Source organism: Podarcis gaigeae (genome assembly GCF_964106915.1).
Source record: "Podarcis gaigeae genome assembly, chromosome: 8".
NCBI lineage: Eukaryota > Metazoa > Chordata > Lepidosauria > Squamata > Lacertidae > Podarcis > Podarcis gaigeae.
Window position 1 is genome coordinate 36,302,746 of NC_139684.1, and position 19,967 is coordinate 36,322,712.

Below are 19,967 nucleotides of genomic sequence, written 5' to 3' on the forward strand. Positions count from 1 at the left end.
CCATTGGCATGCAATAATAAAACCAACAATACAATTAATTAAACAGGAACTTATTAAAATCAAAAGGCATTCAATGAAAAGTGTCACTGTAGGAAAACAACAGCCACGCTTGTTAATCCTGAAGACCTTAAACCAACACACATCCAATACAAACCAAAGGTGTACAAAAACAAATACATTTTCAGAAACTGCAGAGATTGGGTTAATGGAGGTGCTTGCCTCAGTTCAGTTCTCATGGAGAGGGTGCTGTTTTTTGAAAAAAAGGCCCCTTTCTGGTTGTTGCTGAGCATTCTGCAGGTTAGAGCATGAACAGGAAGGCATCAGCTAGGACAATTTTGATTCAGCTCCCATTTAAAGGTGAAATTGTTTTTTCTATAGCAATTTGCTAACCAAAACACAGCTAAAATATGCACTACTCCAAATTTTGCAATGCGGTTCTGCAACTGAGTAACGTGCAAAAAGGTACATAAACTGGGGGCAAAGTGCGCATTAAGTACATACATTGGCAACAATAACATACAACAATGTGGGGAGTTGCTTGAAGAAATGTGTATATTGAGCAGAATTGAATACAAAAATGTGGATAAATTAGTACTAAAATGCTGGTGAATTTTGATGAGGGTTTTTTTTTTTTAAAAAAAAAAAAAAGACTTCACAAACTAATATGAGAATGTGGAGAACTGAATTTAAGACTGGAGAAAATCAGAAAGGGAGAGAAATGAAAACTAGGCTCATCCAACAGTCTTAGCAACCAGGCAGGTTGGGTGGAAAAGAGGTACTTCTTTAGGTTAGCTGCATTTTTAATGCAAATCCAGGTCCTCTTTTTTGAAGTTACCTTCTCTTTTCTTTGGTGATGCACAGAGATGAGAAAGTCTGAATGGTGTCCTTGAATCCAAGTTCCTGGGACACTGAATCAAATCATGGTTTGGAGTTATATCTGAGAGTGTGCAGTTATCGCAGCAGCAGGTTATCTCATAAATGCCACATTCTGTGCTCAACAGCTAGGATGCTGTCTGTAAACCACCAGATTAAAAGGCAAAGCACTGATAGATTTGGACCCAGGGACAATTAAATGGGAGTGTTTTGGTGGACTTTTGATATTGTACTGGATTTGCTGTTTAGAACAATGATACATAAGACTGGAGGGCCAGAGGAAAAGTGTGCATTCCAGCTAGAGTAGTGTGATCGTTGGAGTAACATAACACAGCAATCATTTCATTTGTAAATCCACCCTCCCCCTGTAAAAACAGGGTGGACGCAGGACAATTAAAATGCAATTAGAACAATGTGAAACATTGCTGTGATCTTCATGCTATTTTACAGGGTGTGGAAAAGACAAATTAAGGAAGTCCACTTGCAGGCAGAAAATGCTCTGGGCCAAAGCCAGAGAGCAAAGACCGTGAAATGAGCTCATCTGCAGGCACGGCTGGTACAGTTGCAGCCAGACATGCTTAGAGCTCAGGCTACTGACTGTCCAAGAGGCAATCCTTGCTGATGTGAGGTGCACAGAATGGGAAAAATCAGGATCCCTGCTCACTGATCACATTCCAATAATCTGGACCATTGATAACCAACATGGTGCCCTCCATGTATTGCTAGACTCCTACAGTTCCTGTCATCCCTGACCACTGGCCATGCTGACTGGGGCTGATGGGAGTTGGACTTCACCAGTATCTGGAGGGCACCATGTTGTCTGCAACTGATCAAGGTGATCATTCACATTCTACAATCTGTGGAAAACCGCAAGAAGGAAGGTTGTTTCTTCTGGGTACAATTCCCATCCACCCCAGCTCAGTAACCCTAACCATAAAAGGACACAGCATTAGCAATATATATAGAAAGAGCTTGGACCAGGCACATCCAGACAGGTCCCTGAGGACCCAGCAAAGCTGCCATATTAGTGAATAGGCAAGAAAAACAGGAGTTGGTATGATACATCCATTTTCCTGGTCAGGGGAGATGGCAAGCTAGCCTTCAGTTCCGGTTGCAGTCCTGCAAGTCCTTCATGGGATGAAGGAGACACTGAGGTCTGATCTGCTCTCTGTGAACAATCCAAAGCTGTTGCTTTGGAGCCACCCTAGAAACCCAATGGGGAAGAAAGATCTGTTGAGAGTGTTAATCTTCTGCCAAGCCTGGATGTATGTATAAAACCTATGTCACAGAAATGTTGTAAGTCTCCAGTGACCTTCATTCCAAGGAAACTAAACCCAAGATACATGCTAGAAGGGCCTTTGTTTAAGCCCCTCACAGCTTGGAGATTGGTGGGGGTGGATGGGTAATTCCAGATTAAGGTTTTACCTTTTTTTGTCCTCAGTGGATGCTGGTCTATTAGGACGAATGGTCCATGAGAGTGAATGGTGTACTGTTCCACCAACTTCAGCCTGCCCTCAGCCAGCCATCACCTGCCTGCCTTCTTATCTGCCTCTTCCTCCTTCTCCTTAGTCTCAAGGTTGTCCCTTGTAGAAATGAGAAGGGAGGAGGAGGATGGTGACAAAACTTGAATAACCTGGCTCTGCCTGTCATTGGCTGAGCCTTCATGTGCTGTTGGCCTCCCTACCTTCTGCCTTACCAGTTCCAATGAGAACCAGCCACCACTGGTAGCTGTAAATGGCTTCGTTCTGTAGAACCTGAAGAACCACTAGCACAGGCACCTACAACTGCCAGGAGCTGCCAGTGCAAAAAGCAAGAATGTGTGGTGAAGGAAGAAGGATGGTAAGGAATATATTTTTCAATCATGGTTCCCGGCCCTTCCAGTGGAGGTGGCTTTAAACAGGGAATAAGCAATTTTATGGATTAGAAGTCTATCAATGGCTACTAAGGAGGACTACATGAAGCCTCCAGACTATAAGTGGAGGAACAGCAGTGTGGAAGACTGTCTTTAAATCAGGCTTGTGTTCTCCCAGGAGGCATTTGGGTGGTCACCATGGAAAACAAGATCCTGGACTAAGATGTTCAATTTGTCTGATGCAGCAAATCTTATTTAACATGTTTGCGATGTTACATTGTGTTATTGATAATGAGGAAGTATCTGAAGAACCACTAGCCCAAACAGAGGTCTAACCCCTCTGGGGTTTTGCAGTATCTCAACTTAAAATCAAAACTGTGGTTGTCCATCTAAATCCAAGGGAGTCTAGAATGCAAACGTTGCCTCGAATTGGGAGAGTCACATTGCGATGTTTCTTCCAGGGCCATTTTTCAAGGCGTTTTTGTTATTTATGAGATTTTCAAGCAGGAAGCCCTATCTTTATAAAGACCAAGCTATTATAGCAAATGAGCTAATTAAACGGATCCAGCAGATTGTCCATAGGGTCTGCTGTTTGCCCTTTCATTGGACATACATTATGTATTATCTACCAAGGTATACATGGGGATAATGCTCTGTCAAACACACCAGCGAGGAGTGTTTTTGTGGGTTCACCAATTTAGATTTTTGAAGGCCAGATAATGCTTAACCGCAGGGAGAGAGGCTGATATTTACAGAGCGGAGAAAACATTAAATCCAATTTGCCAAAGCTTCTTGATTACATTTTTAAACTTTTCTCTCAAATAAAGATGTATTGATTTGTTACATCAAGAAGTAATCTATCATCTATCATGCCAAACATCTCCCAGAAGCTGCAGAAGAGTTGCTGGAGGTCATTTAAAAAAATAATAATAATACTGTGAATTTTGCAGTATTGGGTTTCAAAATTCTGTTGAACAAGCATTCCTTTTAATGCAGACTTTTATGAAAATAAATGCCCTTGTATTATTATTTTAGGAAGAAATCTTCTATGTGCTCACATTTTTGTCCGGCAATCTAGGTGTCTGACAGTTAGATCTCCAAATGGCTTAGACAGCAGTACTCGGAGCTGAGTCAAATTTACATCATTTTGGAGACCAACAGAATGACCTTATGTGCTGTTGCAGAAGGAAGTGCACTAGTGCACAGACTCGGACACGGTATCTCAAGGATAATGCAATGAAGATTCCAGATACCAAACCCATTGCCAAAGCAACATCCTTCTTTGAACCATCAAAGATCAAATTCCTCAAGCACCCAAGACCACCACCATACTCCTAGCAAGTACAAAGGATTCTCAAAATAAAGTACAGGCAATGACTGATTAACAAGCATCTGAATGACATGCAATCATGCACATGCGCATGGCATCAAATCTGGAAGTGACCTGAAAATGTCACTAAACATGTCACGAAAAGGGTGGAATGTAAGCGGGGCATAATGGGATGAGGTGCACTTATACATGCTCTGTCAATGCATGTAGGGCCCAGGAATGAAACCCACATGTGTAATGGTCGTTGACTGTAATTCCAAACCAGGGGTTTTCTTTCAAACAGGGCAGAAATCACTTTAAACTGCAGTACTCTGTAAAATAAAAATAAAAGAAGAGCAGGAAATCTGCATGGTAGCCAGATTTTCCTTCCTTTCCTTTTTTCGGGGTGACAAAGGTGGAGCAAATCTCTCTATTGATTGATACTGGCAGCTCTTCAGATAGCAGACGTATGTCACCTGTGTCAATAATTTATACGCTGCCCTCTACTGAACATTCAGCATCAGGCGGCATCAGATGTATTGCTGTCATCTGAAATGACTCTCCATTGTTATAAGACCCTTGTAGCTGGGGCAGTGGGATTTACGTCCGCTTGTGTGGGAAGAAGGCAGGAAAGCCAGGACTTGAAATAATGCAGCTGAGATCATTAGTCTCTAAACCTGACACCTAAAATATATGGTGCATGATTGCAAGGTGTGTGTGTGTGAGAGAGATTTATGACCTCCTACATGAATGTTAAAGGGCTCAAAAATGAAATAAGCATTGGGCCCAAGGCAAAACAGCGCCACCACTTTAAGGTACCAGCCCCTGAACTACCTATGGAGGCTGTCAGAGAAGAAACAAGGCCGGTGTCTAGAATGGATGATTCACATCTAAAAACAGGAATGGGACTAGGCACCCCACTACTCGGCTCCTGCCATCAGTAATTCTATGTGAATAGGGACCATAATACCCCTCCTATGTACCAAGATGCCATGCAATTTTAGATTGAGTGGAACGCTAGGGGAGGAGGAGGAAGGGGAGGAGGAGTTTGGATTTGATATCCCACTTTATCACTACCTGAAGAAGTCTCAAAGCGGCTAACATTCTCCTTTCCCTTCCTCCCTCACAACAAACACTCTGTGAGGTGAGTGGGGCTGAAAGACTTCAGAGAAGTGTGACTAGCCCAAGGTCACCCAGCAGCTGCATGTGGGGGAGCGAAGTCGCGAACCCGGTTCACCAGATTACAAGTCTACCACTACACCACACTGGGAAGAGCACTTGTGCAAAGGATCCTAACTAAAATTCAAATGTTTATATGAATTGACCCATGTGCTAATATTTAATTACCATTTAAATACCCTGATTAAACATATAGCCAGAAGAGGGGCAGGGGAAAGAAGTACTTGTATCTCATTCCCAGCTACCTACTGAAACTGGACTTGCCTCTCCGTACGCCTAATCAACTCCTCTGCTCAGCACATAGGGAAAAGCCACTTGCATCATTCACACTTTGCAATATTTCCCCCATACATACACTGTTGCATGAAAGAGATAATCTGGAAGTGGGTGTCAACATCGCCCTTGAGCCAGTGCCACTAACTGGACTCATCCACTTCAAACGCGACTGGGCTAGGCGAGCTGGGTAGCACTTCCAGAGACCACCTTCTGCACAGGAACAGGTCAAAGTGCTGTGGACTCACAGCTTAGTGTTGTGAGCACCGGATTCACTCCCACAAGAAGGCAGTCGTCGCACAGCAGAGTATAGCAGAGCATATAAACGACTCAGAGAGCAGCTCTGTAGAATATCTTCTTTATTCTACCTACAACTATAATACACAATTATATACAGAGCTAAATAGGTCTAAGCATAAATGAATGCTGCACTGCACTGAGTGTCTGCAGCTGCTCTTAGCAGCAACCTTATCTAACACTCAGTCTCTCTCTCCGACACTCACTGACTGATGTTAGGCTGGAGCGGAATAAGTAGAGAGCAGAACACCGCCCCTCCTCTCTGGAAAATCACCAGACTCATCAGCAGATTCTTGGATATGGGAGGGGTGAAATCTCCTCAGTGGGAAGCATTATGCAGGCAGGCAGGAGACCCTGAGCCATCCAGCCCAACCCATAACTATCTGTGGTTCTCTGAACCAGACTCATACAGTGCCCAACTCTATCCAAATAGGCCCAATTTGGCTTGAGGTTCAAATTTAGTGCACAGGCCTAATACTGTATATATGAGGCTTTTCCACTCAGAGAGTCTTCACTGCATCTCACTTTAAAATATTATAAATCATAAAGCATTTGAAATACCACAAGAAAGAGTAGTAATAAACAGCAGTACAAAAAATGCAACAGCAGAACATGGGAACCTATAGCACATGACAATCCAAAATTCTAATTAAACTGAACAGTTTTGTTCTGCTCCTTAGAACTAGGCCCTGCAGACTTCTCAGCTTCCTTGAACTTTCCATTTAAAGCTCCACATGAAGTCACTTATATAACACAGGCAGGGTTCAGACAGAAAATAAATCCTCATAACACTTTACTGTGGAAACTGAATGAAAACAGTGTACAACTTAAGGAGAAAGGAACAGGCCTTTCTCACATCAGACCTTTTTTACACAGCAGTGAGACATTCAAACAAACATACAGAGGGAAAACTCCCTCAGAACTTCAGGCAATCAGGGCATGTACTACCTCAGCAAACATCATGCCCATTCTGCCTGATTGCTAAGCAACACCTCCTACCTCTTGGTTAGCTGACTTACTGATAACAGAATTAGCCCTTCAGTTACAAACAAAGATCCCTGCTGTTGCACTTCTGACAGAATTAATACATTAATACACCAGCTGGAAAACAAGCATGCCTTCCCCAAGACAACAAACTCTGAGTTACGTGTGGGGCAAGCACCCAGCATTGCATGCAAGTGTAGCACATATAGAGTATCTGTTCACTTTCCAGATCATCACCTTGACTCAAAGGCATGTGGTACCATCTACCAATTAGCTGTTTAGATGAATTGATTTTATCTCCTTGACCCTTCCCCTGTTATTTCTAAGCACATACCCCTCCCTTCGGTCCCTCAGAGGCCACACAAATAGATGCTTAAAGAGAGACAATAAAGCCTCTTTCAGCATGCCGCGGCACAAATGAGTTTCTCCCCGCAAAGCATTGCAGAATTATGCTAGCTTGTTGAAGCCCACAATCTTTAGTACCCAGAGGGGATCCTCAATGCTTCCTTAAAAAATTCATTTGTTCTTTAATTAAGGAACATGCTTTTTTCCCTCCCTAATTAACAAACCAACAGTCTAATATAAATAGATCCCCAAACATGGTTGCTTTGATTGTTCCGGGCCTGGGAAATAGGTTGCAAAAGCAGCATTTTAATGCAGAAGAAGCAATGATGAAAAATGGTTGAGATATTGTTATCTTTTCTGTTCAGGACTCACAACTGCAATTTTGATTAAAGGTAAGGTTAAAGTTTTATTTAGAATTTTTGAGGTGCCAGTATGTTTGTGTGTACTCTGTGTGTGTAAAATCAGTGTTGCATAGTGGTTAGAGTCTTGGTCTAGGGCTTTGGAGACCAGAGTTCAAATCCCTCCTCAGCCCTTGAGGCCATTCACCACCTCTCAGCCTAACCTACCTCACATTCGTTGTTGTGAGGGTAAAATGGAGAGGAGGAAGAACCATACATGTCACACTGAGCTCATCAGAAGTTGGGATAAACATAGTAGTAGTACCACTACTAGCTCTATTCCCGCCCCCTATTTCTGCCATCAGTTTTAGTGCTGCAGTGGTCCTTCTAAGTATTGATGGCTACTGTACCTGTCATTCCATCCCCCACCCAAAAGATTATCCCCTGAAAATGACACTATGCAAAGACACAGCTAGGAAAGAACCTCTCTCCTTGGTGTTGTTGTTTTCCATGCAGAGAGGTTTGTTGGCTTGCTAGATAGTAGCACAAAGAATACAAGAACATATTAAGAGCACTGCTGGATCAGGTCAAAGGTCTGTCCAGTCCTCAGAGCAACCTGATGCCTCTGATAAGCCCCCAAAGCAGGACCTGAGCACAACAGCACTTTCACGACTTGTGATCCCCACCAACTGGTACTCAGAAGCATACTTCCACCAACAGCAGCAGGACATTAACCCCCCCTACTTTTAAGGACCACCTGAATCCTGAAGTGGTACATTCCACTCTATTGCCACAAGTATTGTCCTGAGTTACAGATATATTGGAAGTACAGTAGAAAATGAATGCAGGGCTTAACAACAACAACAACAACAACAATTTATTATTTCTACCCCACCCATCTGGCTGGGTTTCCCCAGCCACTCTGGGCGGCTTCCCAAAAAAGTTTAAAATACAATAGTGCGTCAAACATTAAAAGCTTCCCTAAACAGGACTGCCTTCAGATGTCTTCTAAAAGTCAGATAGTTGTTTATTTCCTTGACGTCTGACTGGAGGGCATTCCACAGGGTGGGTGCCACTACCGAGAAGGCCCTCTGCCTGGTTCCCTGTAACCTCACTTCTTGCAGTGAGGGAGCCCTCGGTGCTGAACCTCAGTGTCCGGGCTGAACGATGGTGGTGGAGACGCTCCTTCAGGTATACTGGGCCGAGGCCGTTTAGGGCTTTAAAGGTCAGCACCAAAACTTTGAATTGTGCTCGGAAACATACTGGGAGCCAATGTAGGTCTTTCAAGACTGGTGTTATATGGTCCCGGTGGCCACTCCCAGTTACCAGTCTAGCTGCTGCATTCTGGATTAGTTGCACTTTCCGGGTCACCTTCAAAGGTAGCCCCACATAGAGTCTCAGCCTGCGTACCAGATGGAACTGGTTGACAGCTGCCCTGGACACAGAATTCTGAATTCAATCACTGCAATGTCCAATTAAAAGGACAATGGAGATAGAAAACCAAGGCATGGGTGATTTGCTGCCAGTCAGATGGATCAATGCTCTGATGCTATATACGACAGATTAAAATAAGGGGATGATGACATACTTCAGTGGAAGAGCACATGCTTTTCACACAGAAGGTCCTGGGTACAGTTCCTGATATCTAAGGATCTAAGAAAGTAGTACTGATAGTGAGCTCTCACTAAGACTGGGAGAGCTTGTGCCAATCACAGCTGGATGAACCAACATCTCAAAAGAAATATGCCCAACATACAAAGACAAATGAAAGCTACAAATGAATGAAAAGTGAGAGGCATCTAAATAAACCAGTGTAGCTGCATAAGGAGCTTACAGATGAGTTGAGATTTAAGAAGGGATGTATAAAAATGGGGAAACATGAAGGGAGAGAATACATGTGCAGTCAACAGTTGTGGGGGGAAAGGTCAGGCAGGCCAAAGCTCAGAATGAGGCTTGCAAGAGAGGTTAAAAATAATCAAAAATGTTTATTTGGCTATGTTTGAAGCACATGGTAAATCCTCTGTAAGGAGAAGAAGGAAAAATGCTATGTGACATGCAAGATGGAGGAAGCTTGTGTCTTTTCCTGCTCCAGAGGGTAGGACCTGTACCAAAGGCTTTGTAACCAAGTTACAAAAAAAGGGAGATTCCCACTAAACATCAGGGAGAACTTTCTGATGGTAAGAGCTATTCAACAGTGGAACAGATGCCCTCAGAATCTGGTGAAATCTCCTTCATTGAAGATGTTTAAGCACATGTTGGATGTCTTATCATGGATACTTTGGTTGGGATTCCTGCACTGAAGGAAATTGGAGTGGATGATCCTCGGGGTACCTTCTAATTCTATAATTCTATGATTCTATATCAAGAATGACCATCATGGTGCCCTCCAAATGCTATTGGATTTCAATTCTCACCAGTCCCAACTAATCTGACCAAAGGTCAGAGATGATGGAAACTGTATCCACAAGATTGTGAAGGCACCGTGTTGGCCACCTCTGAACTACATGAACAAGTTGAATCAAGTGGCAAGTCAAGAACCAGACAAGACTTACTTTGGGGGTTTCCCTTTGGACCTTTAGTATCAAACGTAATTCTTGAGTTCATACCCAAACTGCACAGCAAGTTCACCGCCTCCGGTCTTTAAAAGCAAGCAACATCAAAAGGAGTTTATACTGATTTGTTTCTCACTGTGAAGTATGTAACATACACACACAAAATTGCTTTTGATGTTGCCCTGAATGTTTTTATTCACAGTTTTAATTTAAGATCATTAGAGCTAGCAATAGTCTAATTGCATGTCTGTAATTTACTTGTAACTATCATTACAAGGTTTTCTCCACTGATCAATCAGGGTGTTGCTTATTTTCACAAAACTCTGTAGGCAGAATGCTATAAATAATACTATTGCTTTGAGTGTTGAACATGTAACATTTAGCATGAAGGTATTTGCAGAAGTAGGTCAGGCAGTGCCAGGGCCAAGTCTGAAGCATCTGTTTTGCATGCAGATGTGCCAACGTTCAACCTCCAAGTGGGGTTGGGGGTGTCCCCTGCCTGAAACTTTGAAGAGAATCAGTATTGACTGAGCTAGATGGGCCAATGATTTGAATCAGAGTAAGCCAGCTTCCTGTGTTCCAGGTCAATACATTATGATGCATGCGGTAAACACAAACCCCATTCCACATACAGATATCAACTAGCCCAACATGTGAATCTTACTTCAGCATCAGGGATTGGTCAGCATCAAAGCACCTGGGGGTAGCTAACTAGTTTAAGGTGCTCTGGGGAAGCCACATGGTATACTCAACTCTTGTCCTCCAGACAGGTCACAATGGCATCATACCCTCAGTAGCTGCTGCCCAAAGCAGCACTCTAACCACTACACCATGCTGGCTCCTGAGTTATGTTCATGTTCTGTCCTAAAACACAAAACCAGGTATGGAAGTCAATTGTCTGTGCATGTATAGTAAGCATGCAAAAGCCCAGGAGGTGGGAAACGATCAGTATTGGCTGTAGTGGATTAATAATTGGAACACCTTGGATTTTATTCAAGGACACACTTATGGATATACTTAGCAGTAAGGAAACAAAATTGTCTGAGAATGGGTTCTTCTGCTAGAAGTGCTTTGTATATGAAAGGGAAGAAAAAAACACATGTCTATTCTATCTGCTGACTACAGAAAGCTCTTAAGAGAACCCCCGTAGTTTCCCTGAGGTTGTTAGAATCACAGGTCATAGCCAAGAAGAGATCCTGCCGTGCTCAGCAAATTGAATGCAATTTTAGTCATTTGAAAGCTTAAGTGGCCCTATTTTTCCCCTGCCTACGCACCAGACACGATCACAAGCAAAACTGAATTGAGCATGCAAACACACACACACAAACAACACAACAGCAGACCAACTCTCATTATAACCCAGGAGACATAAACATCAAACAATAATTGCTGCAGAATGGACAATGGGGGAAGAATTCACTCTAGCTTTGCCCATTTCCCCAGGTGAACTTTGGTATTGATGACTCTGCCTAATGTCTTTTGATTCCTGTACCCTGCTGATGAAGATCTAATTTCTATGCATCTCCACACTAACCTTGATTTTGCTGCTGCTGCTGCTAGTATCAGATTAACTGAAAGAGGGCAGCCTTCTATGCTGCATGTGACTAGAGGTACAGTGCAAGGTGGTCCATTAGGGCCAATGGGCAGTGCACAGTCTGCCCTCCTCCAGCCCCCCACTGCCTGCCTTCTTACTTGCATCCAGTCCAGGGGTGGCAGCACTGCCTGTCAGATTGCTCCTCCTCCTTGGCCTCAGTGTTGCCTTTTGTAGAACTCAGGGAGGAAAATGGGGACAAAACTAGAATTGGTTGCTTCTGCCTGTCATTGGCTCTGCCTGTTATTGGCTCCACCTCCACCTGCTGATGGCCTCTCTTCCTTCTGCCTTACCAGTCCAGATGGACACCAGCCACCACTGATGAGGAGGCTGCTTCTGTGAAACCATATTCCATGAATAACAGCAGCTTACAACCTCCTAGCATGTGGTCATCCATAATGCATGTCCTGCGTTAGACAAGCCCCTTCCCTGTTTCTGCATCCAGTTCTGCAAATGATGGTTTTATGATACTAAATGTTCCTCAAGGCTACTGTTCTTAATTCCATGCCATGTGCTGTTCTCAATGCCCCTTTGTTCCTGCTAATTCTTTACAGGCACTTTCCATCAGTTCTGCTTTGGGGGTTCCTCAGCTGGAATGCAATATACATGGGTTATTATGGCTTAATGGAAAAACAAGTTGCCAACGTTTCTTTTCTAAATGTGATTCAAAAGCAATTTTAACCAGCCACTCTTTTTTTTAAAAAAACCACACACACCACATTTTGGGCTTAGGAGGATTTGCTCCAAGCTGCAGATAGAAGTCAAAACATATGAGGAATCATTGGTGCAAACTGACTCAAGCAAATGAAATAGGATCCTAGTGATGACTGTTAAGCAATCCTAAGTGAGGGAAGGAGGGAGAAAACAGCAGCTTTCGTCAGCTTTGAAATTTCCAAAAGGCCAGCACGCCTGTTAAGTGTCTGGCTAGCTGTCCCCTCGCTAAGCTCATTTGTAGACAGTGGATGGCTTCTGCTTGTGAAGTGCAGCCAGTAATTGCCTCTCGCGTTCACCTGTGATATGATAACATCCTCACTAGATCATTATGAATACAGTCCTCCGGCACAACAAAGTGTCCTTCTAGAGAGTTAGCTATCTATAATTTTGTTTCTCCGGTAAAGAAGAAAGGAAATTGGGGGTTTGTCCTTGCTCATGGACAGAACTCAGAGTTTCTTTAATGGCGCTATTAGTGAAAATGTACGCCTGTGGCAATCGCAAAGAAGTCAGGTTACAATGCAGATCTCATTCACACAAAAGAAATTGCATCAGTTTGCGTCAGGAACCACTGAGGGGAGAGCTAGGAATGCTTGGCTCCATCTGAAGCTGTCCTAAATAGCCAACCACCACAGATGCACTCTGGAGCATCTTCTAGAGCAGTGAAAAATTCTAAGAATGTAAGAAGAGCCTTCAACTTGACTGAAGATGCTGTGTACATCCATTCAAGGAGTGACGGGGGTCTATTCTACCTGGCATGTCTCCACGTCAAGACAAAAGCCACCTCTTTTAAAGCCACCTAAGTTGGTGACTATTACTACCTCCCCACTCAGTCACAAAGCTCACTTTGGTGACCTTGGATCAGTCACTGTTTTTCAGCCTAACCTATCTCCCAGGTTGTTTTGAGGATAAAACAGAGATGGGGAGAACCATGTATGCCACCTTTGGCTCATTGACAGAAATACAGGATACACATGTAAAGTATATAAACTAAATCCCACTCAGAATAGGCCAACTGAAATTAATGAAACTAAGTTAATCATGCCCATTAACTTCAATAGGTCTACTCTTGAGTAGGACTAGCATTTAGTGCCACCCTTTGCATCCACTGACATTTGCAGGGTACCACACTGGCTTCCCCTGCACCAGCGTATTCATTAAAAAAAAATGTAGGTGTCACATTGACTAATGGGAATTTGCTTTGCTTTCCATTGCAGGTTTCAGCAATTTTTATCTTTGCTTAAAAAGAAAGTTTAATATCACTCCAGCTTTTATAGTTTCTCCCCTAATTAAGGAACCCAGACATTTGATCACTGGGAACACGGAGTCATTTTGCAACACAACAAAAGAGCCAGAACATCTGTCCTGCTAAGAAATTAATTTCCTATAAAACCCTCTTGCTATGAAAAATAGAAAGAAAGAAAAAATCAGGGTGGTTGGGAAGAATGGGATTTTTAAATGGCAATGTTGTTGATCGTCCACAATTATATGGTGATGTCGAGTTGGGGAAAGGTTCAGAGAAGGGGATCCAAAAGGATCAAAAAGATGGAGCAACTCCCCTATAGCAACTGAGACTTAGAGGAAAGGCAAGTAAATGGTGACTTGGAAGAAGTTTATAAAAATCATGTGTGACATGGAGAAAGTGGGTAGAGGAATGTTTCCCTCCCGCTCTCAGAAGATTAGAATTCATGGACAAAGAATGAAGTTGAATGTTGGAAGATTCAGGACAAATAAAAGAAAGTACTTCATACAGCACACAGTTGAACTATGGAACTCACTCCCACAGGAGGCAATGGTGGCCACCAACTTGGATAGCTTTAAAAGGAAACTGGACAAATCCTTGGATGGTAAGGCTATCAACAGCGACTAGCCATGGAGGTGATACCCCTCTGAATGCTGACTGGTGCTGACAAAGCCTTCAAATGGACTCACTGCAAGCCCCATTTTGTCCATTTTCAGGCTCAGTTCAGATGTGCACCACATTTGCAAACAGACAGTTTTGTTATCTAAACTGGCCAAAGGTGTCAGTCACAGCAGTGTTAGCACTGATGTGCTGAATGCTGCTGTCATTGAGGCCTGTTTTCCAAGGAACAAAATGGAGTGCACTCTGCATTTGTATCTTTACCTGCCCAGCCATACATTGCATCTAGTGTAGGGCAGATGGGAGTGTTTTGGGGAAAACAGGCCTGCAGGCTAAATTAGGAACTCTGCTGGGCCTAATATGGCCAGCAGGCCAGATGTTTCCCATGCCTGACAATAGTGGTTTGGATTCAAAGGCACATTTGTGCTAAAGGAAAGCTTCCTAGGGAGAGCAGGTGCCATTTTTTATTCACCCATTCTTTACCAAATAAATAATAATAAAAAAAATGCCAGCAAGACATGAGTTAGGCCACTATGTTTGTGACTGATATGCTAACAAAATTTTCAGGAATACTGTGTGCATGTGCATGTGCGTATATGTATTTGTGTTACAGTGGTACCTCAGGTTACATACGCTTCAGGTTACAGACTCCGCTAACCCAGAAATAGTGCTTCAGGTTAAGAACTTTGCTTCAGGATGAGAACAGAAATCGTGCAGTGGCGGCGTAGCAGCAGCAGGAGGTCCCATTAGCTAAAGTGGTGCTTCAGGTTAAGAATAGTTTCAGGTTAAGAACGGACCTCTGGAAGGAATTAAGTAGTTAACCCGAGGTACCATTGTAGTTGGGAAAACTTTTGAACAAGGCAACTCCAACTTACAATCCGAAGTGGTGCAGCCTTGTTGTGTTTCCTCAGATTTTCCCCACTTTTATTACATTTGTAGTCAACATCACAATCTCACTGTTTTATGTCCCTCCTTACAGGACAAACTTTGTCTTGCTTTGCAAGAAGTGCATTAGCAATCTTTGAAAACAATTTCCTGCATCTCTAGGATATTGTCGCGCTACCGTACATCAAGCCAGTCCCCAAATAATAATAATACAGCAGACATCTTTTCATTCAGGAGTCATCACAGTCTCAGTGGGAGAACCCAGATGTGTTGCAAAAATGGCAATGGGCTAGTTTTTACATTTCTATGACTACATCGGTTTACAACAAACAAACACACAACGTATCCATCAAATAATTCAAAATCAAATAGTCACACTTTTCAAATGGAGCATCTGGATTCTTTTTAAAATAAATAAATAAATCCTGCACAAGAAACCATTCTCAACCATATTTTAAAAAATTCTAGAATAAGTGAGCTCAGGGGACAAAAATGTTTTCCATGTGACATTGGCAACAATTAGCTCATTTTAGCATGTTACTGATTGCATTCTATATACTGCCCTTTCCTTTTATTCATCATATATCTGTTATCTTCCCTTCCATCGTCCCTTGTGCTTAGGATGATATAAATTGGGGATGGGGAACCTCTGGCCCTCCAGGTGTTGTTGTACACTTAACCCCCATCAACCCCAGTGAGCATGGCCAATGGTCCTGTGACATCTGTGGAGAGTCATTGGTCTAGCAATCTGCAGAGAGCCAAAGGTTCACAGTCCCTGTGTCAAATGAGCCCTATCAATCATGGTCAACCAGAATACAATGAGTTCAAGTGGATAAACATGCATAAAATTTGCAGAGAAACAAAACCTATAAGCAATTGCAGTATGTCTGCAGTTGGTTTACCTGTTGGAGACCCCTCCATGACATGCCCAATGTAAGGTCCTTCCCGGAAGAGAGGCCTGTTGTCATTCTGGTCAATAATGATGATATCTAGAGGGACTGGGCCTTCTATGGTTTTGCCACTGGCATCAGTGATCTCCACCTGGAACTGTATAAGTAAAGGGAAAGAGAAAGTTAACAGGAATCAGATTGCTATTGGGCATCAAAGGAGGAGGAAGATAAAAAGGAAATGTTGACATCAGCATCTTCGCCATAACAAGGCCGCAGGCAAGGTTAGCACTTGGGATGGCTGAGCTCTGTGCTAAAGGCAGGATGGTTGTGAGCATAAGCATTTGAAAGAAAAATGAAAGAGTTCACGCTGAGATCCCCATTGGGCACTTTGCAATTGAATTGCCAAATTTGCTGGAGGAAGCAACGAAAGGAGGAGAAAGGGGGAACACAATTTGATACTAATGAAGTGAATATTTGCTTAGAATAAGTCTTTTCTTTCCCCTCCTCTCTCTCCTTCAAGCATAATTACACTTAAGGGGAACATACTGAACCACAAAATAAATTGAAAGATAGGTTGTAGTGGAGATGCACAAATAGAGTCTTAGGAGGAGGAGGGAATTGTTGCAACTATATTCTGCCTCTGTCCAGAGCATTCTGTTCTGTCCCTTGTAATGATTTCAGAAGTCACCACACCAAGTATGGCTCAATCTAACACAGTGGATCAAGCTCCTAAGCTAGGGATGGGCAGAGTGGAGAACATTTGCAGTAGCATCACTGGATGATGCCCAATTATTTAATAATAGCAAAAACAACATGACTTTTCCAAGGCAGATCAGGCTGCTGAAATGAAGAAAGTTTGGAGTAATCAGAAGTAGACTTCTGTGTGAAAGCAGTGTTAGTTATAAAACTGAAAACAAATTATGAGTGTGTGCTCAGAGACACCCAGTTCTTTAATTCTAATTACATGTCTTTCACCCTTGGCTCTTGGGGTTCTATTCTAGTACAAAACAAAGTAAATTCAAGGAGCTCAAGGAGCTGCAACAAGAAAAAATCCTGTGGGATTTTGTTCCAGCTGAATTTGATGCAGGGCAGATTCCAAAAAGAGGGCTCTGAAAAGGCCTTATTGCAAGTCACAACCCACCCCATCCTTGAAGATGGGGAGTCCCAGAGATGAGCCCTCCACACAGATGTTACCAGTGCTTTTTTCTGGGGGTATGCAGGGTACGCATACCCCTAAACATTTTGTGAATCTTTATACTTTTGTCCATTTACTGTACAGTGGTACCTCGGGTTACAGACGCTTCGGGTTACATGTTTTCAGGTTACGGACCACAGGAAACCCAGAAGTACCAGAAAGGGTTACTTCCAAGTTTCACTGCTTGCACATGCACAGAAACGCTAAATCACACTTTGCACATGCGCAGAAGTGCCAAATTGCATCACACGCGTGCGCAGATGCGGCGCTGCAGGTTGTGAACTTGCCTCCGTCCCAGATTACATCCGCAACCTGAGCTTCCACTGTATTTATTTTTCGCGATTTGAACTATAAAATGCTGATTTTCTTAAGTCAAAATGAGAGTACCCCTAAACATTTTTTTAGCGGGGGGAAACACTGGATGTTACCTTTCAGGTAGATTTATACAGGACAGGAGTGAGGAATGTTTATCTGTCTGAGGCCTACATTGCCACAGTTCAAAGCTGTTGAGGGCGGCATTCCAAAAGTTAGCACATCAAGACACTCACACAACAATACACACACATGGATACACACAAACAAATCCTTACTACACAAAAATTGATGGAATGGCACACGCACACTTAATACAAACATCTACTTACATAACACAAAGATATACTTAATACAGGACCACACATCGAACAGCAATCTCTCTAACCCTGTGTGATAATTTAGCTGTTGTTTCTTTTTAAAGTACTTCATATTACAGCCTAAAGCCTCACGCCTTACCTCACGCCTAAATGTCACAGGCAGCATTTTTGGTGTGAAAGGGGTTCTCTCACACACATTGCAATGCTTAATGGCTCTGAACCCTGTGTCTAGACTTGGGAAAACAATGATTGATTGTCTTCAAAAGGAGGTTCCCCCCCCCTTAAGCCTAATTGTGGCAGTAGGGGACAAAGAATGAGAAGGGGAGGATGTAGGTCAGAAGGGGAGAACTCATGGGCTGCATCCAGTTCATGGTGTCATGCACTGGCAGGAAGACAGGGAGGAGGAAGAGGATTCTGGCAAGAGGTGTAGCCAGGACTGGGGCATACTGGGGCAAGCAGGGCATGGGGAAGAAAGTACTTACAGGGTAATGGAGGCTGGTGAGGGGATGGAGGTCAGTGCACAGGAACCAGAGCAGCAGGACCCATCAATGGAGCCAGACGGGACCCTGTCTCCACAAACAAGGCAGTCGCTGAGGTGTAGGGAGCAGTGGGAGTGGCACTCTAGGAGGCTGAGGCAGGCAAGGGCCCAAAGCCCAGCTTCCTAGCTGGCCAGGTGGAGCTCGTTAGCTCTGAGAGGAAGTGTGTGATTCCTCAGCAGGACTAGGCTTAGCACAGGTGGGGGTCACAAGCCTCATCAAGCCCAGATGTTGCAATCAGTATGCAAATTACAAAAGGGCAGCAGAGCTGAGGAGCTGTGTCTGCCTATGTTGATGGGCTTTGACTGAACCTCTATGGGACTGTGCTTTGGGTTTGATTCTAGACTGCATCCTCACTGCTGGTCTTCAGACTTGGCTTCTTCGGTTGACCCTGGATTGCATTTCCTGACCTCTGCATGCTGCTTGTATGGATTATCCCTCAGACTTGGGACTTTGGATTTGACATACCGACTTGCTGCCAGGTAGTCCAGGGGTTCAGGACACATAGGATGAAAAGAAGGTCCTCTTCTATATATCCAAGTTCCAAGCCATTTAGGACTTCAGAAATTGGGCTAGGGATGGGTGAATCTGTCAGTTCAGTTTCTCATTTTCCTTAAGTTCACATTTTCACATTTCCACATCAGTATGCATTTTTTAAAATCCTTATGAAAAGTCATCAACACTTTGATGTGAATTTCTCACAGTATACATGTTTGGGTATGTATGTTTGCCTAATATGCAACTTTTTGCAAAATAATTTCTCCTAATTTGTGTATGTTATGCTCTCTAATAAATGCTCAGTTATAAGCATTTTTTGTTCACTGTCCTTTTCTGGAGAACTAGACTGAAAAATTCAGAGGATAGTGAGTTTCAATGGAAAGATGAGTTTCCATTTTCATACTGCTTCAGAAAGTGTGGATTGTATATGTTCTCTTTTAAATCCAAATTCCCTACCCCACTGATACCTAGACTGTACCTGCCACCTTGAATTGATCCCAGATGCACAATGGGAGCCAATGAAGTTCTCCTAGCACAAGTGGGATAACATGATTGGTTCAGATATATGCCCATTAGTGGCTCCCTTTCACCAGGCATCCAGAATTTATGTCTTGCACTTGCTGAGAATTTGATGTAGCTCATGCTATATGCTGCACGACAATCAATCATTCCCTCCAGAAAGGTCTCACTCTTGGCTAATAAACATTCCTGAGAAATCACCCTTCCTCATTGCATCCCCTATTCAAAAAGCACGTTCAGATCACACACCCCAAACACACCCTTGACCACCTTTCACAGCTACAGCAATCTTTAAAAGCAAGCAAGCAAAGAATTGCTGTATCTGTGGGCTTTGGGGAATATCCTTCCTGTTCTCATGAAGCTATTGTTCAAATAGACTGCTTCTCCTATATATGTGATATGAAGACAAGTATTTGGACAAAAATAGTGGCTCACAGACCTAATCTAGTGGCTCACAGATCAAATCCAAAGCAACCAACAGAGTAGAGAGGTGTAGCTTTGCCACTTCCATCTGCTATCATTATCAGCTCTGCCCTATTCTAGACAGAAAGAACTCAAAGCCCCTTTCCTTAGTTGTATCCAGGATTTTACTTTAGAAGGTAGAAATTGTCACATGGCTCTTTGCAGCCACAGACTTCAAAACCACT

General features: G+C 43.1%; 1 protein-coding gene across 1 annotated transcript in view; it reads right to left on the bottom strand.

Annotated features, from left to right (window-relative positions):
• CDH13 (cadherin 13) overlaps window positions 1-19,967 on the bottom strand; it is a 599,046-nt gene that overhangs the window by 231,252 nt on the left and 347,827 nt on the right. Inside the window, exon 6 of the mRNA XM_083752927.1 lies at window positions 15,953-16,097. Coding sequence (XP_083609053.1) covers window positions 15,953-16,097 — 145 coding nt within the window. The remainder of the gene's footprint in view (window positions 1-15,952; window positions 16,098-19,967) is intronic.